Source organism: Desmodus rotundus, chromosome 10 (genome assembly GCF_022682495.2).
Source record: "Desmodus rotundus isolate HL8 chromosome 10, HLdesRot8A.1, whole genome shotgun sequence".
Lineage (NCBI taxonomy): Eukaryota > Metazoa > Chordata > Mammalia > Chiroptera > Phyllostomidae > Desmodus > Desmodus rotundus.
Window position 1 is genome coordinate 68290902 of NC_071396.1, and position 25243 is coordinate 68316144.

The 25243-nt window shown below is 42.0% G+C and overlaps 1 protein-coding gene across 3 annotated transcripts in view; it reads left to right on the top strand.

The window, feature by feature from the left end:
* Positions 1–25243, top strand: part of LAMA1 (laminin subunit alpha 1) — a 156213-nt gene that overhangs the window by 77543 nt on the left and 53427 nt on the right. For all 3 annotated transcript variants that reach the window (XM_045187958.2, XM_045187959.2, XM_053913282.1), the window contains exons 17-31: positions 2598–2725; positions 4123–4209; positions 4917–5128; positions 9952–10058; positions 10368–10548; positions 11167–11303; positions 11994–12230; positions 13480–13623; positions 14130–14309; positions 15399–15584; positions 16133–16260; positions 16891–17011; positions 18044–18181; positions 22177–22298; positions 24882–24968. In XM_045187958.2, coding sequence (XP_045043893.2) covers positions 2598–2725; positions 4123–4209; positions 4917–5128; positions 9952–10058; positions 10368–10548; positions 11167–11303; positions 11994–12230; positions 13480–13623; positions 14130–14309; positions 15399–15584; positions 16133–16260; positions 16891–17011; positions 18044–18181; positions 22177–22298; positions 24882–24968 — 2195 coding nt within the window. The remainder of the gene's footprint in view (positions 1–2597; positions 2726–4122; positions 4210–4916; positions 5129–9951; positions 10059–10367; positions 10549–11166; positions 11304–11993; positions 12231–13479; positions 13624–14129; positions 14310–15398; positions 15585–16132; positions 16261–16890; positions 17012–18043; positions 18182–22176; positions 22299–24881; positions 24969–25243) is intronic.

Sequence of the window (25243 nt, forward strand, 5' to 3'; positions counted from 1 at the left end):
TGCTCCCAAGATATCCCTCCTGATTTTTTTTTTACTACACGTGGATGTGGGACCACACATTCCACATTTTCATGCCTCTCTGCACTACTCCACATCTCTGCACCTCTCCACGCATCTCCATGTCTCCACCCCTCCTACCCATCTGGGTGAATGTGGCTTCTTTAAATCCTTGGGTGTTGGACTTCCATACAGCTCATATTTCTGACGAATCTGGGTTATATTTATTATGTGGTCTAGTTGTAATCTTTGCAGTAGTTGTGTAAGGAGGTGAAGCATGTTTACCTATACCTCCATCTTGATCAGAAGTCCCTGAAAAAGGCTTTCTTTACCTTCACTGCTCAAATATGTTTTTACAGATTTTTTTTCAGTACTTGAAAGTTGTTCTGTTTGCTTATGGCTTGCAGTGTTGTTTCAAATGAGAAGTCAGTATAACTCTAATTTATGTAATTCTCTGCATGTTATGTCTCTTTTCTCTACCTGCACTTTAGATTTTTCTCCTGATTATAGATCACATTATTTTTTCTTCTTCTCATGTCAAGTAGTTATTGTTTCTAATTAAAAAAACACTTTATTTGGAAATAACTTGTGCAAAGGTTGTAGGAATAAGAATAGTACTTAAAACACCTACCATTTACCCAGGTTCACCTATTGTTAACATTATACCGTTTACTTTATTATTTTCATTATTTACCTATCTAATCATAGTTTTTCCTAATCTATTTGAGAATAAGTTGCATGCATTATGTCCATTTATCTCTAAATATTTCAGTGTGTATGTCTTGAGAATAAGGACATTCTCTTATGTAATCATAGTATAGTTATCAGGTGCAGTAAATTTAACATTAATACTCTCTTTTTTCTAATCTACCATCTATGTTTAAATGTTCAACTGACTCGATTGCATCCTTTATAGCATTTCCCCCCTCAATTATAGGCCTCCACCTAGGATCAGATACTGCATTTTCTTGCCATGTCTCTTTAGTCTCCTTTAATTCAAAATATTTCCTCAGCATTTCTTTGTCTTATATGACACTGGCATCTTGAAGGACACAAACATTTTCCAAAATATTAGAATGCCTCCCCTTTGCGGTCCTTCTCTTGTTTTCCCATGAGTAGATGCAGGTTACACCTTTCCAAACAGAACACTTCATTAGCGTGTCTGTCGCAGAGCATGGCACATGGAGACCCCCAATGTCCACCAGTGCTCTCTGGTGGTGATGTTAGTTCTGATCACACGGGCCAGGTGTTGGTCAACTTTCCCAGTATGTATTCACTGTTCTTTTCTTTAGTAATTAATACACAGTCTGGGGGAGTCCTTAAGACCATGTGAGTGTATTATTATTCTTCATCAAAATCCCCCCTTAGATTTTGTGGTCATTGATGGTTCCCACCCAACAATACTTATGCTGATGCTTGTAAAAGGACAATTCTCCATCTCCTCCCCCCAGTTCTTATCAGTTGGCACACAGCGTTCTTCTATAAGCAAGAACCCTCTCTCCTCCCCATACGTCTATTTCTTTACCTGCTGGTTTTCTGTCTAGGCTCATGAATTTCAAATTTTCCCAGATTTGGCCAGTGTGAGCATATCCAGTAGTTTTTGATTCTGTGATGAATATTGTTCAGTGAATATTACTATGTTGTTGAGTTTTTAGATTTTGTTTCTTTTTTGGAGTTTTTAAATCATTTTTTTAAATTAATGTTGGAATACAGTTGTCTCCATTTTCCCACCACCACTTTCCCCAGCCCCACCCACCCCACTTCCTTAAAGGACTTGGAGATTTGTTTTGGTTGGCAGTTACTATAGTTTAGCATGATTGTTTCAAGTTTTCATTTAAAAATTTTGTTGGGGCAGTTCTTTTATAGCCCTTACTCTGTGGACGGTGTAGCACTGTAGGAACTATTTTTCCTTCTGGGGTCTCTACTGAATGCACTGGGCATTTGCCAGGGTCTCCCCACATTCACCGCTTAGAATTCTCATGTCTCAGAGCTCTGTGTGAGTTCTGAGTTTTTCAGCTTATAGGCCACCTATCTTTCTTTGGCCTCAAGAATTTGTATTCCACACACAAGCAGCTTAGTATTCAGTAGCTATTTGAAGGGGTCTCCTGTGTAGATTTCTGGAACTCTTGTCCTCTGTCCAAATTCCAGCAGGTTCAGCACCCCCAAACTCTGACCTCTGTCTCCTCAACTCAGCAAGAACCCCCACTCTGCCCAGAGGTGCGTCCAGGCAGAAGGCCCTGTGGTCGGAGGCCTCATCCTCCGACCTGGTTCTCTCAGTCACAGGACTGTACCCGCTGTTGCTCAGTCCTGAAAGCTGCTGCTTGATAGATTTTGTCCCCATTCTCCTGTTTCCTACAAAAGGTCAAGAATGGTGCTGGCTACTCTGAGGTGGTCGGAAATGAAAGCTCTTATGCTTCCATTACACAAATTAAAAATTTTACTAGTTAATCTGGCAACAGGCAACCCCTCCTCATATAAGAGTTTGGTGACTTAGTGTTTTGTCTTTTTTTTTTCACTTGTACCTCAAGCAGTTTTTAGATGAATCTCAGAATCCTATACAGAACCCAGAGCTGAGTCTTCTTTTCATGCATGTGTCCTAGGCATGTGAGCACAACACCACCGGGGACCACTGTGAGCAGTGCCTGCCCGGCTTCTACGGGCTGCCTGTCCGAGGGACGCCTGGGGACTGCCAGCCGTGTGCCTGCCCCCTCTCCTCAGCCTCCAACAAGTAAGCCTGGCTTTTTTCTGATGTGGCCAGAATTTCCATTCAAATGTGTACTGATACCTTCAGAACAACTCTCTGTGTGCAATAAGAGTGTGGATTTTGCCCAGTGGTAATTAATAAGGATTTTAAACGGAGGAATGGATTCTCTTTAAAAAAAAAATAAAGTTTGGTGCATTGAATTATGTAAGGAAAGTTGTGTGATGGCAAGGACATTTGCATACATTTTTTTTTCTTTTGGTCTAAAGTTGGTCATTAGTTCTTTCACAAGTATATACTGTGTGCCTACCACTGGGGCAGGAGGAATAGGGGGATACAGAGATGTTCCTGTGCTTAAAAGTTTTTTACATAATGACCAAAATATTCAGCCCATTGAAAGGGCTGAATTCATTTAATTCATTCCACAAATATTTATTGCATGTCTACTATATACTGGGTATCATGGTAGGTACTCTGAGTATCAAACTATTCATCCAGGGCTGCCGGCCCTGGAATCCACAGTGTGGCCAGGGCCACAGTGGAGGAATGCCCACTGCATGGTGGGAACCTGCCAGGAGTGACTCCATAGAAGCTCTTGATCTGAGACTTGAAGGATGAGAAGGAATTTGAAGGCAGCAGAGAAGCGTGTCCCAGGCAGGAGGACTGAGTGTGCTGAGGCATGGCAGCTCAAGCACGTCCTGTTTGAGGGATGCAGATGGTCCAGGAGCACAGAGGGGAGGGGAGGTATGGGAGACGGTCACATGCAAGGCCTCATGTGTCATGCTGGGCCTGCGCTTCCTGCAAGCCACTCTCTCTCTCTCACTGGTTTGCCCTTTAGCACCTCCTCCACCTTCACCCAAAGAATTCTCCCATGGGAATTTATTGTATAAACAAACACAGTCAGGACTACTGTGCTGAAACTGTGAGGGACTCTCATGCGTCCCCACACATCCTTTCACAGGCCTCCCCAAAGCTCAGGAATAGTATGAAGGGACCCTGATGAGCAGAGGGGGCCTTTTGGGAAGTGTGATTACTGACGTGTGTAAGTGAGCTCACTCTTGGCCAAGGTGGCCAGGGCTCTGAGGCGGGCAGACCAGTGCCAAGGAACCCAGAGGAGAGGAAGTCAGAGCAGGCCTCCTGGAGGAGGTGATAGCTGAGGTGTGACAGCTGAGCTGGACATTGGGGACCAGCTGGGTGAACCCAGGCAGAGAAGGGGAGAAGTGCACTCTGGGTTGAAAGGTGAGCAGGAGCGGGGAGCAGCGAGTGTCCAGTGCCTACGTGGGGTGGGCTATGAGGCCAGGGGCCTTGGGTTCTTGGCTAAGGATGTTTGCAGGGACAAGAGTGGTCGAAATCAAGCACTTAAACTACTTAGAAATTCTACACCTTCCACTGGAAAATTACATTCACTTCTAATGTTTTGACAGTTTCAGCCCCAGCTGCCACCTGGACGACGCAGATGAAGTGGTCTGTGACCAGTGTGCCCTGGGATACTCCGGAACTTGGTGTGAGAGGTACACTGTGTTGCTCAGCTGTTTTCTAAAAGTTGCATTTAAAAAATTACTTTAATGTAATTTCTATGTGTTTGTTTTTAAATAGGTAGTTAAGTGTGGTTTTAGAGTTTTGGTATGTAATTATTATTTCATATAATTATAGAGAAAAGCCAGTATATCGATTTAAAAATTAATGTTGAAACTGCCTGGGAAGTTTTTGAGAAGCATTTGAGCTCCTTGAACTAATCTGTGTTCTCATCAATAACAATAGGAACCAGCAAGGAGTCAGTATTTACTGTTCACACACTTTCATATCCCATTACACCGAACAACTCCATAGGGGAGGGGTGGCTTGATTAATAGCCGTCTTCTGGGTCCTACAAGCCTGTGTTGTCTGTTCCCACATCACATGTAAGTCTCCGTGCTGCTTCTGGCTACAGTCCATAGGACAGGGTGACATCCCTGAGTGCTGGGATGCGAGTCCAGCTGGCCTGGGGCCAGCTGCACATCCCCTTGGATTTATGGCTCATTTTGGACCACTCCTCATTCTTCTCAATGAGTGAAGGAACTCAGTAAGTGCTTGAACTTGGAGTTACATTCCTTCCACAGTAAATCTTACATAACAAGAATCAGTCTGACTGATTGACTATTCAGAGAACCCCTGGGTGGTGGAGTAATATCTAGAGAAATTGTATTTATCTGGATCCTTCTTTCGATCTTTTATGCAGATGTGCCGATGGTTACTATGGAAACCCAACAGTGCCTGGGGAATCCTGTGTCCCCTGTAACTGTAGCGGGAATGTTGACCCCTTGGAGGCCGGCCACTGTGACTCCGTCACTGGAGAATGTCTGAGGTGCATTGGGAACACAGATGGTGCCCACTGTGAGAGGTGTGCTGACGGGTTCTACGGGGACGCTGTGACCGCTAAAAACTGCCGAGGTGAGTGTAGGGGATGTGAAGTCTCTGTCCATTTACTTACAGGGGTGAAAAAGTGCTGGGGTACCTTTACCTGAGTGGTTCTTGTGTTAATGCTGGGTGTAGACCCAAGACTTGAGCCGTCTTTACCTACTCTATGTTAGCTTGATCAGTTACCGACCTAAAAAAGGTACACCCTTCCATTTGAGGTAAAAGCGGGCACTTTAGGGGCACTGCTCCCAGGGACTGAGATGGAGGAAAAGTTCTGCTCAAAGCCTGTCAGGTTTGTGAGGGAGATGCTACGGGGTTTCATGGAGGAGATGGGATTGCAAGATGTGGTGTGGGAAATAAGGGACTCGAGCCCTGGAAACTGGCATGTCTTCAGTGGTCTGTGCCTGGCCCCACCTTCTCTGCAGGGCTCTGCTTAGGTCCTGGAAATTACGGATCAGGTAGAATCACTCACTGAGAAAAGTAAATTTTCCTGTGCCCCAGTCTAAGGGCCAATGCAGGTGCTTTTTTGTACAGTTTTCGAAGGAGTGAAAGATTTAAAATGTGAATTATAAATTTTTTGGATAATTTCCTATAAATGCAGAAGGCCTGCTATGCCATTGTAACAAGGAGACACAAGAGGGTGCTAGCATCACAGGAAAGATACTTTTACTGGCTCACACTGAGAGATCAACAAGGTTTCACAGCCCAGGGCCAGTGCACCTGATCTTCAGCAGTGCGGCCACCTTGCCAGGTTATCACATCATATCTATGATACCTTGTGTTTTTATAAAGCTTTAAAGCTCATGGAATACCTTACAGCTCTCGTGTCATTTCTTTTCATCTTTACTGCAAACCTTGATGAACTATTTCTTAGTTTGTTACTCATTTATTAAGTATCTGTTCCTTCCCACGCACTGTGGGAAGTACTGTGATAGGACTTGGAAATGTATGGTTCAAGTCTATTGGGGAACTCCGCACGATGGAGAAGAGGACACGCACCGTGGGGAGTTCCCAGGCTTTGGAGCCTGACTACTGTAGGGTAGAGTCCAGGGTTGGTTACTGACCACCCTGTGGCTTTGGGCAAATGTATTAACCTGTCTGAGCCACTACTTCCTTGTACGTAAAATGGGCATGATCATACGTCTATACTAAGGACTTTCTGAGAAGTCAAAGGGATAACAAATTTAAAGGTCTAGAAATTAAATAAAGAGTAGTTACTATAATTGCTAGTGATCAACATTATTATTTTTTTAATTTTCTATATCAATGTTGTCCAACAGAAATGTCAGACAAATGTAATTTAAAATTTTTCAGTAACCACATTTTAAAAAGTAAAAAGAAACAGGTGAAATACATTTAAATAATATTTTTTATTTAACTAAATATATAAAAAGTATTATCATTTTATCATGTAATCAAGTTTTAAAGTGTTAATGATATATTTGCTTTCTGTTTTTAATACTGAGTCTTTAAAATTCAGTGTATATTTTATTTTTTCTGTGTATATTAATGTTTTATTTAACTAAATATATTAAAAGTATTATCATTTTATCATGTAATCAAGTTTTAAAGTGTTAGTGATATATTTGCTTTCTGTTTTTAATACTGAGTCTTTAAAATTCAGTGTATAATCTCAATTAGGATGCTGAATTTTGAGAAATACCTGAGCTATATTTTAGATCACATAGAGGCAATGTTGAAGAAGTAGGCTCACATACCCAGGCTGTTCAAACATTGAAAAGTTCTCCATTGTATGGCAAAAAGTCATTTGCCTTTAACATGCACATCCACATTGGCAGAATGGCTCAGTATTTTGCCCTGAGGATAAAAGGGGAGATATAAGATAGAAGGTGGGGGGAGCACGGTGAGGACAAGTAGGACTGGGGTCTGGGCCCAAATTCTCGGCCTGGGGAAGCTGGTTTGGTTATGGACTGAAACTGACCCGGCTCTCTAGTTTCTGAGCATTTACAATGTTTATTCTTCGCCTCCTCCTTCCCCACCCCTAGTTCTGATGAGATGGATTTGTTCAACTGTTTTGGGTATTTCATTAGAAATCCTTCCAGATCTATAACAGGGTCCCTCTTATGGGCTTCCCAGAGATCGCTTCTACACACTAAGGTAATACCGTATTTTATTAGGTTAACCCAGGTAAAAATCCCAGTGTTTAGTATCACTGATGTGGGATATCGTGTGGAGTTTCTGGGAAGATATTTGAATAGTCAGGGGTGCAGGACTCAGGGAGGAAACGGAAACCAGACAAGTGTCCGGTGTCACATGGCAGTCGCAGTGGTGGTGTGGGTCTGATCATCCAGGGCGGAGTGGCGCTGAGGGAGAAGAGGGTGTGAGCACCCTGCCGGGCTCTCATGTGATATGAAATGAAACAAGTGGGGTTCTTAGGATAGTTAAAAATACGTAAAATACCTGGAAGTCGGTAATCAGCTACTATTTTAAATTAGTACTATTTATAATGTGAACAGTTTTTATTAATAATTGCTATTATAATTGTTGTTATAGAAGGATATAGAAGCTGTGTGACCTATGGCAAGTTACATTCTTTTTAAGGTTGAGATTCCATATGAAAAAAGCAGAGAAAATTAGAGTGCTTTCCTCCTAAGTTTGTTGTGAAGGTTAAATGAAATGTTGCCTCTAATGTGACAGGCACCACTAGTCATCACGTAGAATGATACAGGCTTTGTGATGATCACACTTACAATGAATTTTAATTTTCCCCAGAGGAAAGGGGAAGCTGTAAGTGGGGCACAGAGGTGGGACACAGAGGGAAACAATGAGAGAGAGGGAGAAACAACAGGGTGGGTGTCTGGAAGCCTTGGTAAGAGGGAGAGAGTGACACAAGGTCCTTTCCCCTAGAACAACAAGGCAAGTTGAAGACTGAAAATCTGCTCACTGACTTTGCACCTGGGAAGTCCCTGGAGACTTTAAGAGGCGTTGTTTAGCTCCAGTGCCTTTGAAGGGGAAGGGGAAGGGAGGGAGGGAGTGAGAGGATAGGAGTGTCAGGGGGAAGTCAGGGAGATGGAACCTTGGAGAGAAAGCCAAGGGTGTGTGTGCATGTGAATATGTATGTGTGATGTTTCCATGGGAGCAGTGGAGAATGGCTGGATGCTGATGATTGTTTTAATGAGAATTTTTTTTAAAGATGTTTAGAGAGAGGGGGAGGGAGGGAGGAAGACAACGACAGAAATATGAATGTGTGGTTGCCTCTCATGTGGCCCCCACTGGGGACCTGGCCCGCAACCCAGGTATGTGCCATGTGCCCTGACTGGGAATCAAACCGGCAACCCTTTGGTTCATAGCCCACACTCAGTCTGCCTAAGCTACACCAGGCAGGGCTGAGGATTGTTTGAAAACATAGGTTTTATTATTGTTTAGGTATGGCGAGGCTAACAGATCAGGAGATGACTACCGTTGAGAAGACAATTTGTTTCTCACAAATGCCAGCATGGGGGGTGCCATCTGGGGAAGTTCCCAGTTGGTCAGAAAGGAAAATGTGGGCTAGAAGTTTCTGCAGGAAGGGAAGAGCAAAGCAAGGTAAACTGGTTTAAAATCGGTTGGTTTGAATAATTTCAGCAGGCTTTGGGGCATAGGAGCTGCCCCTACTTGTCTCAAGCATGGCCCTGGGGTGATTAAGGGTAAGTGGATAGTGGGATGTCAGATCCCAAAAAAGAAGGCTCTGGATTGGTTGGTTTGCGTAAGAAAGGTGTTGGAGCTGTTCACTCTCTAGGAATTGGAAAGTCCTGGGACGGATAGTCTCTCCAGAGTCTGCAAGGCCCCAGAAGTCAAAGCATCAGAAATACAAGAAACATAAAGGCATGTCTGATACAAAGAGTTAGTGGCGAGTTCCACGTTTGACTGCAGGAACGGACAGCAGTGAGTGGGGCCCACAGCACTCCGCCGGCCTCTGCATCACTCCGCTTACACCAGAGGAAACCTCCGGTGACAGAGAGGCTCGGTGCTTGGGCTTTGTCAATCGAGGAGACAGAATTCCTTCTGACCTCCAGTTCAGCATCTGCCAGTGCTCTGCCTCCCACTGCAGTACACTGCCGCATAGTGTGCTTGGGCTGCAGATGGTTCGCACTTTTTCTTTCCTTTTACATCATTGCACCACACGACAGAAATGGCGTATTTTCTGAGTCCAAGCATTCATGATATTTTGTCAGTGAGAATATTAAATACTTTAAATTAAGTGCATATTGATGGCTATAGGATGAATATCAATTAAACATTTCTCCGACCCATTAAATTGCATCACTTTGAAAGGGTGGTGGATTATGTGGCTTTAATCATCAACATTGTAACCATAGGTACAACTGACAAGTCTAGCCTGAAGGGAAGTCTATTGGAACTACAAATGACTCGTGAGTCAGAACAAGGAAATATTTTTCATTAAATTATGAAATATGGTATTTATCTAGATTGGTATAACTGGGCTTTAAAACAGTAATAAATACAGACATAATTAAAGTGAGAGCAAATGGCTAAACTGATTTTGAAATCTCCACTACATGTTTTTTAATGAAGATTGTGGATATACGTTGGTGGGTTATTGAAAAAATTTCAAGGAATTTATGAAATTGGTCAAGTTAGTTTGCTAATTATTATCTTAATAACTTCAGTAGTTTTATTTTCTCTGTGATGGTTTCTTCTACCAACCCTATTATAGCTTACGTTTCAGGAAAATGCTAAATATTTAAAGTTACTGCGAAGCAATGTACAAGTATGTATTTCTTTTTGTTATGTGACTGGAAACATGAATGTTTACAAATTTTCCTTCGGGGACTAGGGGTCTCACTATGACCACACCCAGAAGTGAACACAGCGTGTCTTTGTGTGTGTCTTAGCCTGTGCATGCCACGGGAAGGGCTCTCTCTCTGACGTCTGCCATCGTGAGACCGGACTGTGCAACTGCAAACCACACGTGACTGGACAGTGGTGCGACCAGTGCTTGGTAAGATGCCTGCTGGTCCTTGGACACAATTAAAATATTTGTCAGCAATGTCTGTAATTGACATCTTAACGTTGGCGCAAATGAAATGAATCTGTGACTGCTAGAGAGAGCTTAGGCGCAAAACAGGACTGGTGTGGGCCGTGCCTCCCTATCTAGAGGATGTTTTCTGTTATAAAGAGTAGAATGATGTCACAAACAATTTATGATTCTGTGAAACATCCCATGTTTGATTGGGAAAACATTCTAATATCATCAGTCACTTGTTATACCATATTTTGGCTTCCACGATTCTGCCCCTCTGTGCAACAGCGTGGCTATTACGGGCTGGACACAGGGCTTGGCTGCCTGCCCTGTAGCTGCAGCCCATCGGGCTCCATGTCAGGTGACTGCACGGAGGAAGGCCAGTGTCACTGCATTCCAGGTGTAGCTGGGAAAAGGTGCGACAGGTGTGCACGTGGCTTCTATGCATTCCAGGATGGTGGCTGTACAGGTAAGCTTTTAAATAAATTATTGAGACTCTATCATAATCCACAGACGTTTCCTTGAGCTCTACCTTTGCCTCTAACTCTATTAAGTTCCTTTACATTTTCTCCTTTTAGCATGTAGAATTTCATACCTTTTCTCTGTTTCCCTGTTCTCAGTACATCCATAAGCTTTGGTCAGGTTCTCCTAATTGTGTGAGGTTAGATTAATTAATTGGCTTCACTTTCCTCATTGTAAAATGGAGAAGCTAATTTTAATCTCCATCCAGGAGTTATTTTTAAGGTTGTACGTAGGCTTTAACACAGCATTTGGCATACAAAAAATGCTCGATAAATACCAGCTCTCACCGTTCTTCCCACCCCTCCAGGTTTTTTCCAGTCTCTTCTCTGTTTCTACCACTGTGTCTTGATGACCCCTCTCCCAGCAGCATCTCTTGACTGGAAGGAGCAACCACTGTCCATGAGACACAGAGGGGCCCTGGGGGTTATGTGGTCCTTTTTAGGGACTAGAACAGTTCAGATTATTAATAAAAGGAAATCACTTGTAGCATCAGCTCTTACCCCTTCAGTTGCACCAGTGGTCCTGACGTCCTGATGTGTGACACCACCATCTGTCTTTGCTGCAGCCTGTGATTGCGCTCACACTCAGAATTCATGTGACCCGCACTCGGGGGCGTGTATCTGCCCACCTCATACTCAAGGCGTAACGTGTGAAGAATGTGAGGACGGATACTGGGGCTATGACCTGGAGCTCGGATGCCAGGTGTGCACCGTCATCTCTGTGTGTTCCCAACTGAGCATTCCTTTGCTGAAGCAAGTTTTGTTCCTTTTCTTTTACCTGTTCGCTTGATTTTCACCTGTTGAACAAGCTGTATTAAAACCCAATATGGATCGTAGGAATCAAAATGAAAAAAGCAGCACCCTTAAATACATCGTTCTGAATGTTCTCCAAGAATCTAGCTGTGGAATTGATGGTTAGAAGGTCAAAAATGTATTCTAGCACCTTTTAAATATGTTGTGCAGTGTTACTACCTTTCAGGACAAGGGTATAAATCACTTTATTGGGGAGGATGGTTATGTCCAGTCTTTGAGGTTTCTAATTTTCTGTGTAACTTTTTTCAGTTCAACTTAGATATAGTCTGTGCTTTGAAACTAGAAACATGACTTGGCTTCTAAAACAATGAGGCTGGACTGTGTAGACGTATTAAGCAGATTGAACTTCAGGTCACAGTCTTGACCCAGTGTGCACGTGCCACAAAGATGCACAAACGTCCAGCGATGCAGCCCCTGCCTCCCGTCGGCAGCTGGCGAAGCGAATCCATATAACAATGGCGAGGGAGATCCATGCATCCGTATAATTCCCCCACAGTTAGTGTTTTCTGTCATCCCAACGTGTGTACATTATGAAAATGTAAAAGCTGCCTTTTTATTTAAGGTTTTTTTCTTCTCTCAGGCCTGCAATTGCAGTGGTGAAGGGTCAGCCAGTCACCGGTGCGATGTGCTCACTGGCCATTGCCAGTGTAAGCCTGCATTTGGTGGCCTGAGCTGCGACCAGTGCTCCCTGGGTTTCCGGGACTTTCCAGACTGTGTGGCCTGTGACTGTGACGTGAGAGGGACACTAGTGGACACCTGTGAAGAGGAACAGGGTCTTTGCAGCTGTGCACAGGAAACTGGCACCTGCTCTTGCAAGGTACGGGTCCTTGATGCTCCGTTTTCTTCTCTCTCACTCATCATCCTGACTTTTGGGCTTTTAACTGTTTAATTAAGCAGCTAGATTTCAGGCGCATCTCATAATGTGTTCACACTGCCTTCCAGATCTGAGGGTAAGTCTGTGTATGCTCTTCTAGAACTATGGATGGTTCTTTAAGTGGAATGTTTACTGATTATTACAAGTGTCAGACAGTGGCACTGATTTAGAAACACTGAGTTTTCTGTCATATGATCCAGTTGGCTGACAGCCGGTTTGTCTTGGGTATACAGGTAAAACAGATAACCCAGGGCTAAAGAAGATTTGTGGTTTTAGAGCTGTTAAGTAATTATTCTTTTGTACATGCTGACCAGACTAAAGGAAAATCATATTTCTTATTTTCCCAGAAGGTAAGATTTCAACATCATGTCGCATTCCACATATTTCCATTAGTTTTTCCATTGTGGTTTGTTGTAAGGAGATCACTGTCTACCTTCTCTGGCCCTTTCCTGGGTCTGGTGAGATGGAAGCCCGACGGTAGGGACTGCCTAGTGACTGGGGATGAGGAAGGGAACACTCATAGACGTGCTCTGCCTGGGAGTAATGAAACATCAGTGAATATTTTTGGCTCCCCACATTTATGATAGCAGTTCTCATTACAGATGGTTTGAGCAAGGGGGACCTGGTCCGTGGTTCGTTCTCTCTCTCTCTCTCTCTCTCTCTCTTTCTCTTTCTCTCTCTCTCTCTTAGAATATTTTTCTTTATTGTTGTTCAAGTACAGTTGTCTTCATTTTCTCCCCACCCCTCTCCCCCACCCCACCCACGCCCACCTCCCACCTTCAATCCTACCCACCTTTGGATTTGTCCATGTGTCCTTTATACATGTTCCTTCACAACCCTTCCCGTTCTTTTCCCCATCTTTTCCCCATTCTCCAAAACTGATCAGCAGTCACCTGGTGACCTCTGGGAGGATTCTGGCGCCCCCTCTGGAGATTTTCATCAGGGAATTTGTATTTTCCTAGAGCTTCCAAGATGATTCTGGTCATCAGCTGTGCTTGGGAATCACCCATTGAGTTTTTGAGAGAACTGATCCTCACAGAGGTTAAGGAACTTGCCTAAGGAACAGCTAGTTCAGGGATGTTTGTTGATCCAAAATTATTTTTATGGTTTGGTTTATTTCATTTCTGTTTCTTCAGAAATTGTATCTCTTTCTTTCAGGTAAAAGTAAGTCTCCTATTTTTTTCCCTTTTAGGAAAATGTCCTTGGCCTTCAGTGCAGCGAGTGTCGAGCTGGCACCTATGCCCTCCATGCCGACAACCCTCTGGGGTGCACCCCATGCTTCTGCTTTGGGCTGTCTCAACTCTGCTCAGAGGTGGAGGGTTATGTGAGGATGCCAGTAAGTGAGGCATGCAGTTAACATGTTCTGTGTTTACCCTGTACCCCCTTGGGAGTCAGATTGGGCTTAGGAGAAACAGTCAAATACTTACATTAAATTTTACTTTTTGGCATCAGAAATACTGAGAAACTAATTTGGGTTTGTTATGAATCAGACTCTGCATCTGCCCATCCAAAGAAATACATGGAGCTGGAATAAAAGCACTCAGTGTTGCTCTTTAGCTAATCTATCAGAAGCATTGGAGAGATGATAAAAACATCTCAACAGGCTCCTCCATATAACTGAGCGTTGTTGTTGTGTAGCAACCATTCGATCTTAAATGCCGTAGCTTAAAACATGTTTAGTTCATTTTAACCCAGATGTTCAAGTTTAAAGGAAAAGTTACTATTATTCCTGTCCTAATATTGAAACTGTATTGTCTGCGAATCAGTGGTAGAATCTGGCAAAACAAAGGTATGGAGTTAGTTCATGTTCTATAGTGCGCTTCTCCTCCCTTCTCTGACTAGGTAACGCTGGGCTCAGATCAGCCCCTTCTGCGTGTGGTTTCTCAGAGTAACCTCAGGGGCACGACCCGAGGGGTGTATCACCAGGCCCCCGATGTCCTCCTGGACGCCGTGACCGTCAGGCAGCATGTCCACGCGGAGCCGTTTTACTGGCGGTTGCCAGGGCAGTTCCAGGGCGACCAGGTGAGGCCACACCCATCCTAGAGCCACACACATTCCCAGGGGAGCGGGTGTCATTTGAGTCACAACACTGTGCTGGCCTGTCGTTAACGGAAGAGGTTATTAATTCCCCCTTCTGAGTGGGGATGGAGAAGTTTAACATGTATAAAAATCTCCTTATATGTAAGGATTAATTTTGAAGTCTTAAAATTCAAATCATATTATTTTTCTTGTTCTTAAAGAAGTTGTTCAGCAAATACTTATTGTTTTTACTGATCTAAGCTCAATACAAACCTGGGTACTATACCTACAAGGTCTTTCTCAGGAAACTGTTGCTCAGTCTGGGGGAAAGAACATTAAAGCCATCGCTTGCATTTTTGTTCAAGTAAACATCAGAATCTGGGTGCGGATTCACCCTGATCATAAAATGTGCAAATATACATCTAGCGAGCCTGCAGACGTAAATAATTTATAATTCAAAGGAGCTTGAGAATAATTAGGACCATTACTACATTGATTTGTTATTCTGGAGCTTACCATTGTTAGCATCATGGAGAGGAGACAGTGCAAGGTGGTGGGTGTGTCTGTGGCTTTGATGGGGGTGATGGTTTCACAGGTGTACACATTAAATGCATGTGGCGTTTTACAGACAATCATACCTCAATAAAGTGGTTAAAAACTTTGTACTATAGCCCACATATTAGTGGGAAGGGGATGAGGGAGAGCAACGTGGGTAAAGGGGCTGAGTGTTATACACTGAATAGTAAAGGAAGGAAGCTAGGCATTGGCCGGCGGGCATGCAATAGAGCACACAGATGTTGAATCGTAATGTCGACAGCTGAACATTATATATTGCTATTAACCAATGTTACCCCAATACATTTAGTTTCTTAAAACTTTGTGAAAATTATCTACTTAACCAAAAAAAAAAAAAGACTCTACTCTCCAAAACTAAGCAGAATTAGAAGGAAGCAAATTCTAGACAACATATTCCAACCATATAATGTTTTCTTTAAAACACAAGATTTCTTCCAAATGGCAGCAGGCTTGTAATGAATCATTTTTAAATGAATGCTGTGTCGGAGAAGTAAACAATGATATGCTATTTGATAGCTCATGGCTTATGGCGGCAAACTGAAGTACAGTGTGGCCTTCTACTCCGCCCACGGTGTGGGCACCTTCAACCTTGAGCCTCAGGTGCTCATCAGAGGAGGCCGGACCAGAAAGCAAGTCATTTACATGGATGCACCCGCACCAGAGAATGGAGTGAGACAAGAGCAAGCAGTAGAAATGAAAGAGGTGACCATGCATACTTTTCATATAAGCCCTGCAAAGGTGTGAACTTTGCTATGGATGTAATGAAGTCATTTAGCTGCTAGTAAGAGAGTGATCTCAGAGACCCTGAGATCAAAATTTCAGTGGGTTTGGCAAGGTTTCTAAAAATGACTCAAATTCCTATTCTTAAGATGTAGATGTAAGGCTTATGTTAATTTAGTGGGAATTGCATTTGAATCCTTTATCTTGGTTCACAAGCCTCCACCTGTGTGGACACAATGGTAGGAAGTCTTTGGACTTGCTCGAATCTGGCAGTGTGCATGCATCCACTGGGCAGATACTGATCGACTGTCCCCTGTGTGGCTGTCATAGATCACATGTGTCGGTGGATAAACGAGACCAGCACTGCTGCTGCCCCTGGGAGGTGACAGGGGGTCTTCCTCAGTTAAACTTAGTGTCATGCATAGAACTGGGCTCATTTCTGGACAAATATATAAAAGAATCTCTTTGTAAATTCACATGCTTCTGAGAATTCATACTCTGAATTTCATTGAATGTGTTTTCATCCACAGAATTATTGGAAATATTTTAATTCTGTTTCTGAGAAACCTGTCACACGCTCAGATTTTATGTCTGTTCTTAGCAACATCGAGTACATCCTCATCAAAGCATCGTATGGTCAAGGGTTACAGCAAAGCAGGTACTTGGAAACTTCTAGAATTTTAAAAATATTTTTCTTATGTGAGAGCAAACTGAAGGGATTTGATTTACTTCGTCCCCATTACCTCCTATGTGTATTAATATCTGTATTTCTGTTCTCCACCAAAACCTTATTAAATTTTAATATTAGTATGAAGTGTATGAAAAATGACATAGACTATCCATCTTCCATACTAAAGTGCACGTAAAATACAACTACACAACGGTGATGTCTTAGGTGAGATAAAATGCAAAAAAAAAAAATTAAGTTCTGCTATTTTCTGCTCTTAAACGGCGATGCTCATTTCTTTATAAGTAATATATCAAGAATTGTGTCACCTGCTCGTTTAGTACCTAACCCATAAAGGAAGCTGCCAAAGTGGTACTTCAAGAGGTCTTCAGGTATTCTTTCTGTAACACTATTTTCAAGTTCCAAGGTGTCGACGGAGAGCCGTCACTGTGTAATGACAGTATTCACGTGCTTTCTCACAGTTCTTTTATAATCCTGAGTGGCAGCAAAGCTTGGGTTTAGTATATGTGCAAATATTATTGTGTAATGTGTTGTTTCTAGAAAGTGTCTTTCAAAAAATGAGTGTTTTTTCTCATACTCCTCAACACACTGGTTTCACAGGATCTCAAACATTTCCATGGAGGTCGGCAGGAAGGCCGACGAGCAACCCCCAGGCAGGGAGGGGGCCTCACTGTTGGAGAAGTGCCTCTGTCCGCCCGGCACGGCTGGACTCTCATGTCAGGTGGGAGACTGTGATTAAAATCCCTTGTCTGGTTTTGAGTTGAAATGTGCTTGTTATAGCAGCTCTGAGTGATGGATAGAACTTATGCCTATCTATTACATTATTTTCCCCTTAAATTTTTTAATGTGGTAAAATATGCATAAACTTAAACTTTACCGTCCTAACCATTTTAAGTGTGCAGTTCTGTAGTGTTAAGTGTATTCACATAGTTGTACAACCAATCTTTAGAGTTATTCACCTGGCGAAACTAAAACTCTGTACTCATTAAACACTAACTCCTCATCCCCCTCCCCCCAGTCCCTGGTGACCACCACTCTGTTTTGTGTATCTCGGAATGTAACTACTCTAGGCCCCTCATGCACATGGAATCAAAAGACAGTATTTGTCTTTTTATGACTGGCTTATTTCACTTAGCATAATGTCTTCAGGTTAATCCATGTTGTACTACGTGTCTGGATGTGATGTGCTCCTTTTTTATGGATGAATAATACTCTATGTATCTGTGGACCTTATTTTGTTTATCCACTCATCCATCAATGGATGCTGAGGTTGTTTCACCTTTTGGCTTTTGTAAGTACTACTGCTATGAAGATGGATGTACAAATATTTCTCCAAGACCCTGCTTTCAGTTCCTTAGGGTTTAGGCCCAGAAGTCGAGGTGCTGGATCATGCAGTAATTCTGTTTTTCATTTTTGAGATGCTGCCATATTGCGGTGCATGGCACTGCACCGTCTTACATTCCCTCCGGCAAAGCACGAGGGTTCTGGTTTCCTCATCCTTGCCAACGGCTGGATTTCTTTTCTGTTTTGTTGTTGTTGTTGTTGTTGTTGTTGTTGTTGTTGTTGAATAGCCATCCTCATGTGTGTGAGGTGGTTTTGATTTGCATCTCCCTAGTGATTGGTTATGTGGAGCATCTTCTCATGTGCTTATTCACCATCTGTGTATCGTCTTTGGAGAAATGTCTATTCCAGTCATTTGCCCCTTTTTAAATCAGGTTGTTCATTCATTTCTTTCCCTTTTGCATCCCTTCAGAACTGTGCACCTGGTTACTACAGAGGGAAGCTTCCGCAGGGTGCTGACAGGGGACCTCGCCTTCTGCTTGCTCCTTGTGTGCCCTGCAGTTGTAACAACCACAGTGACATCTGTGACCCAGAAACGGGGACATGTCTGGTATGCTTGTTCGGGTGGGAGCTTGCTTGAAGGTTAGAATGAGGGCAGGCAGTGAGCCTTTAAATTTCTGATTCAAAGGCACACCAGTTCCTTGGTTTAAAGAGAGCTTACATTTAACTAAATATAAGATATACATACATATCTTTTCAGAAAGGTCTAGCTAAGTAGCCTGAGATTGCTTGTGGAAAGTCCTTTATAAATTTTGCTTCCTTAAATTTGTGGGCATCATTTGGGGAATTGGTTAAGTGTGCCTTGTTTCCACTTACGGTGCTAGTGGTTATAGTGAAAGTAGATGAGAACTTTACATCATAGAATTGAAAAGTCACCTGGAAGTTTTCAAATAAGTTAATGCCAATGTTGAAAATTTATCTCTCTGTGTAAAGTATTGCTCTCTCCTTGCATTTGTAAAAAAGAAAAAAATATTCTCGTGGCTGTCTTAGTTTGCATTTGCTTCTCAGCCGCCTTCCCCTCCACCGGGATCGGTCTCAGGGACATGAGGAGAAGTTGGTCACTGCAAAGGACCATGTGACCCACACAGAAGTCTCGTGGCCCTGACTGAGGACAGAATCTTGTGCTCATGATTTCGCTTAAGCTGTCCTGACCTCATTGATAACACAGAACAATCTGACATTCTTTCCCTAGTCCTAAAATGTCATCCTTTACAGTCACTAACATGGAAACATTGGTAACTTGTAGATATTGTGCCAAGACTAACTTGCCTCAGATAAAATAACTCACTGAAGAAAAATGAACTGCCAACCAAGAAGGACACACCAGCAGCATTAGAGGTCCTGGCTGTGGCCCAGTCACAAGGAATGGGACACAGGAACTAGTGTGACTTGGCCTCCAGTCACACTAGATGCATCTTTCTCTTCTTTTACTTGGAAGCATCTTTCATTTGTGGAATTTAAAAGCAGTTTCTACTGAGAAAATTGCTAAATCACAGCAGTGCCCAGGTGAATTTAGAAACTGAAATACTTCATCGTTTTCCTCAATTAAAAGATATGTATTAACCTTTCCTGGCCCCATTATATATGTGAAATTAAAGAATTATTCCATCATCCAAGGTAAAATGGACTTAATGAAGATACAAATAGTTGCAACACTATTAAGAAAAATTTATTCATTCTCATGAGCTCATGCTCCAGGCAAAAGTGCTAATAGAGAAAATGAGAAAATCTCATTTAAGGATTTAAAAAGGGATTTCAGGCAACTTAAAGTGAGATGTAATCAACTGGGAAGGTCCCTTGGTCAATCATAGGGCAAAAATCACATGAACAGTTTAAAAAGTAGATAAATTCTTTCGGACTACATCCACAGCTAACTATTTTCACGAGATTAGGCACTCTAAGGACATTAAATCATGACCCCACCTTTCCTTGCCTGAATCCACCAGAACAAAGATCCAAGATCTTCAGCTGACTTGTTGATTTGTATCTAGGAAAGAACGTAGTCTGCTTGCCCCAGTCCATGAAAGACCGAGGCAGAGATTTCCCTGTGTAAACAATGAAGAATAGCTTCCAGACAGTTCCCTGACTGGGGGGACACCTAAGAGACCTCTCCTGGGTCTGTTCATTACATTTCATAGTAAAACAGCAATGGATATACATACTGTCAGAAAGCTGGACAAAGACTCTGAATTTAGATGTTCTGTAATCTCATGGTATTGAGCAGAACACATGTTGCTTCTTGCTCTTCCCCTTTTTTATGGAAGATCTGTGTTCTGTTTGTCCCTATACTGCTAATTACTGTGAATAAAACTCCCTCTAAACAGAAAACAGGGTCTGGGCTTACAGCTTGGAATTTCAGGGTTGCAACCGACCTTCTACTTTTGTCAGACTCCCTCAGGTCTTAAGACCAAACCATAACGTCCATGCCAAGTAGGTATTTAATGTATGTGTACACACCTCCAGCAATGGGGAGCTCACTTTCACAGCAGCTCAGCTCATCTTTGGGAAGCCCAATTATTCCTGGGTCTGGAGTCCTGGGGTCATCCACCTGTTGGTACAGTTTTAATGTTTGGAATCATTGAGACAAGCCATTAGCTCAAATTTGTTCAAGAAAAGTGGCAGTATCTTGACAAGTAACTTGCAAAAACACTTGATAAAATACCTCTTTCACATATGCAAAGAATCTGAATATCCAGCCCTCTTGGGCAGATACCCTCAGTTTATATGTCCACGGTGGTCCTCTGTGATGTTCTGAGTCTGTCCCCCATTCTGAGGTGTGAGTGTCAGCATCTGACTGAAAGCATGCCCACAGCCAGCGCCCATTTGTTGCCACCTCTCCTGAGCTGACCAGACATTGAGACACACAGTCTTTCCGCAAGTGTAGCCCCCAGATCCTTGCTCTTTGAACTTGGGACCTTACCTTTATCTTCAGTCTTCATCTCTTTTGTGGTGTAGTTCTTCCATTTGATAAAATCTCTTAAGCATTCCCTATGTAGTTGTTGTAGTATAGGTGGGGGGTCAAGACCTTGTTGGATCTGATTTTGTCAGCCAGCATGTAGGATGTTCCTCCCTCTTCGTATCACTGGGCCTATGGTATAACCATAGAAGTGATTCATCAGAACGTGACCTGGAGAGGTGTGGGGAGACTGAGGATCAGAAAGATAACCTGGGAGTCCCTCTCCCCGGCTACTGTCTTCCCGGAGACGACTCCCCCCTTTTCCAGTTGAAAAATTGGCAGGCATTCTCCGTGCACCTCCCATAGCAGCTAACTCAGCCTGCGTGTTAGTCCAATGAACAGGTTCTTATTTGTTTGCTACTCTTTGGGGCAGCTTGTCTTTGATTCTCTAGGATCTTGAAAACCAGGGCATTTGTAACCCTTTATATGTTAGGAGGAGTTTTTAAGTTTTCAATGTTGTAGTTGGTGTTAGCAATCAAAAACCAAAATATCTGCTTTGATCCTATCTCATCGTCTAATATTTATTCTTTATTGGAGATATATATGTATATACACATATATACATATATATCTATATACAGACACACAGATACATCATTAAAACAGCTATTTAACACATTTTCTTTTTAAGAGAGAGGTTGCAAATTTTACATCTAAAGATATGTCTGTTTTAGGGGCAAAGTGGATCCCACTAAAATCTATTTTCATCAGGTGAGATAGGAATACAATTTTAAAATGTAAAATACTGGAATCATTTTGAAATTTAAAAAACTTAAAAATATTTTTTTAAACATGTAAAAAGGTTTCTTTCTATATCCTCTCTTTCTGCCCAGGATTGAGTCCGAGACAGTTGGTGGGTTAGGTTAGCTCAGTGGCTTTCAGTCACCGCATCAGACGCAGAGTCCAGCACCCAGGGCCGAGCAAAAGCAGAGTTCGTGTTGGACTTGGATACCAAGAACTACTTTGCGTATTTAGCATAAAATTTTTTAAGTAGCAAAATTTTAGGTTCAAATGGTGACATAAAATTTAACTGGAAATGATTTGGTTATTGCAGGAACCTGTTGGTGCTCAAAAACTGTGTTTCCTTCCCTCTCTGTTTCCTAAATCCTTCACCCATTTATTTCTGCTTTTTCAACTCCCTACCTGTGATCATTGACCCCAACCACATGTAGAACGGGTGTGCTTCAAATCATTTTTAAGTCACTATACAGTTTAGATTCATTTAGATACAGTTAAAGATCAGAAACTAGCTGCTACATGGATATTTTCCATAAGAAGAATGCATTAGTAATTTCTAGGCTGTATTATTGGATAAATGCAGTTTTATCTTGAATTAAGGCCACAGAGCTGGCAGTGTTTCCATGATTTAACAAACATGAAGGAAAATGCCTCCCTTCCTTAGGAAAGAAGGAGGGAAGGAAGGAAGGAAGGAAGGGAGGAAGGAAGGAAGGAAGGGAAGGAAAAAAAGAAAAGGGAGGGAGGGAAGAAGAAAACTGAAGGAAACACGGAAGTGCTTAACTATTAGCAGATAAGGATGATTTCTAACAATTTCCCATTGTTTCCCTCTTCTTCTGAAATGTGGGGACCAGAATTGCAGCCATAACACCTCCGGTGACCACTGTGATGTGTGTGCTCCCGGGTACTACGGGAAGGTGACTGGCTCAGCCACTGACTGCTCTCTGTGCGCCTGTCCTCACAGCCGCCCTGCAAGGTGAGCCCATGCAGGTGCACTGGCACACCTGCGCCACCAAGCTGGGATGATTCGGTTTTCAGCCCTATTTTCCAGGGCCTTGATGTGATCTATTATGATTAATATTCTCCATGTGTTAAGAAAGGCTAGTTTTAAGAAAAAGTGTTCAATTCTCACAAACACCTGAAGAGAATCTTTTCAAAAGCAAAGTATCTGTGTTGGTATTTTGGGTGTTAGAATACCCAATTAAAGAAAGGACTTTCAGTTGTTTTTTTTTCCTTAAAGGTTAATTTTAGCCTCCGACCTATGTATCCAGTGTGCCTAGAGGTGACTTGTTATTAATTTTATGAATAATGATATGAAGAATTATGTTCCTGTTTAGTGTAAGGGAACAGGGTTAGAATTTATATTTGATAACTGATAAGGTGTGGAAATGCCACACAGGGATGTGATTTGGGTTGGGTTCTACCTTGTACTCATGATGCTTGTAAAGAATTATCCGAACACCAAAAAGAACCAGAGATTTTAAGTGGAAGTTGGAATGTCTGTGGGTCTCTTTGGTTTTAATGAAAATTGTAATTCATAAGTAATTATTTCATTATTGCTTAAAATATTGACAAAGCATTGAACAATAGATCAAATACCAACATTCAGTATACTAAAATGAAGTGTTTTTTTTAACATTTCTTTGAATCTTCTATCTTTTATTGTCTCCAAGTAAGCAATGCTTGATGGTGAATATGAAATGAGAGGCACTGTGTAAATTTCCTTTGTAAACTATCAAGCATCCTAAAATTTATTGTTATTATTAATGCTTTGTATTAAATCTGTACATAAAACTTGACTCATCAGTTCCACTCCTGTAATCTGAACTATTGAAATACTTTCATATGCATGTAATGATGGATACATTTCATCGTTGCTTGTATCATGAGAAATTGAAGAGAAACTGAAATACGTGCCTACAGCGGATTGATTTATAGACACGGTAGTACATACCTACAGTGAAATATTGTACAAACACTGAGAAAAGAATAAGGTATATCTATATGTACAAAATTGGAGAAATAACCAATTAAATTAATTGTGACTATGTCATGTGATACCATTCAGGAAAAAATTATATTCACATGTATATTCATATCCATAGCTTCATGGCTACATGTGCCCAGAGAAATGTTTGGAAGAGTATATTATCCTTCTACTTTGCATATTTCTGTAATGTCTGAATATTTTACTTTTTCAGCCAAAAAAGGTTCTAACCATCCCCAGAGCCCATGCTAATAAATTGAAGTTTATGCTACCAGGAAGAACCTGGGAGGCTATGCACACTCTGTATGTGATCTGCACCTGAGGGGCCCTAAAATACTTCTATTTTTTCACTTTCTACACTTTTTATGTTTCCACTGAAGTCTTTCCTTGTAGTGTTTAAGGAAGGAAAAATGTAAGAAGTGAAGTAAGGCTGATAGAGAACCCCGTAACTCATTCTGGGAGTCTCTTTTTTTCTTTTTTACTGACTTTATTGGGGTGACATTAATTAACAAAATTATATAGGTTTCAGGTGTAGAACTCTATAATATATCATTTGTATATCATATATCTATATGATATATTGATATATCATATAGATATATGTGTGTTCACCACCCATATAGAAGTCAAGTCTCCTTCCATCACCATTCATCCCCCCTTTATCCTTTTCTACCTCCCCCACACTCCTTTCCCCTCTATCAATCACCATACAGTTGTGTCTATGAGATTAAAAAAATTTTTTTTGCTTAATCCCTTCACTTTTTCACCCAGCCACTTCTCTTAACTAGCCCCCCACCAAACAACAACAACAACAAAAACAGACTCCCCCTGTTGTTTTTTTCCAGTGCTTTGCAGTACCCATCTGAGCCTCTAGATGGTGCATTGGTAATTTAAAACGTGGAGGCAGAGGTTGTTGAACACAAAGGCAGGAATAATGCAAAAGCTGAAGTTTTTGAGTGACGGAGATCGGTACCTGAGTGGATATTAAACTCTGAGCGGCTCTATAATTTTGCTTCAGATGACCCTTCACATGACTCCCTACCTTCAGGTCCATTCATTGTCAAATCCCACCCTCACACTTCACTTTTCTTCACCCCACCTTTTCCCGCTTGCCTTTCATTACAGCCCATTCTATTCACCAGCACTTGTCCAGCTCTTCTCCCTGCTGGTTCTCAGCTAGTCATGTATGGCTCTCTTTAATCAAAGTCACATAATTCTTCACCTAAGCCTCAGAACAAGACCTTTCACCTGGGAAGCTCTCTTGTTTGGTGACTAATTAGGTGAAATCTGTGCGATCCGTCTCCTTTCCCTCCGCACTCACATGGCCGTCACTAGACGGGTGTTTAAAGAGAGTCTTCTGGATAAAAGAGGTGCTCACTTGTATACTAACTACATGTTCGCTTTTCCTTCTTTTTGCCCAGTGGATTGTAAGCCCTACAAATCTTGTCTAACTGTGCACTGTGACCACTTAAATTTTAGGATAGTACCATGTACCTGAGAGTAATGAACAAGTACCACAAGAAAGAATTGAAATTGTATATCTGAAAATTCAGCAAATTTGTTTTCTTTCAGTTTCAGTCCCACTTGTGTTTTGGAAGGTGATCGTGATTTCCGCTGTGATGCCTGTGTTCTGGGCTATGAAGGACAGTACTGTGAGAGGTATGTGGAGGACTTACCACATGGAGATTGCTAGGACATGTTTACTAAAGTAATTTGAGAGTCATTTCAAAACAAAATCTCCTAGGTATCAAGATGAGCAAATGCACTGTCTGTGGCCATCTCATCTTCCTCTTAGGAAATGAAGTGTAGAATGAGATAGGAGGACCTGTGTTCTTTGCATTTCATTTGGCAGAAATGGTTCCTTGCACAGAGCTGGCTTATTTATGAACTCACTGGTATTGGCACTGTTGTCTCTACCTGCATATTTTCCTTTC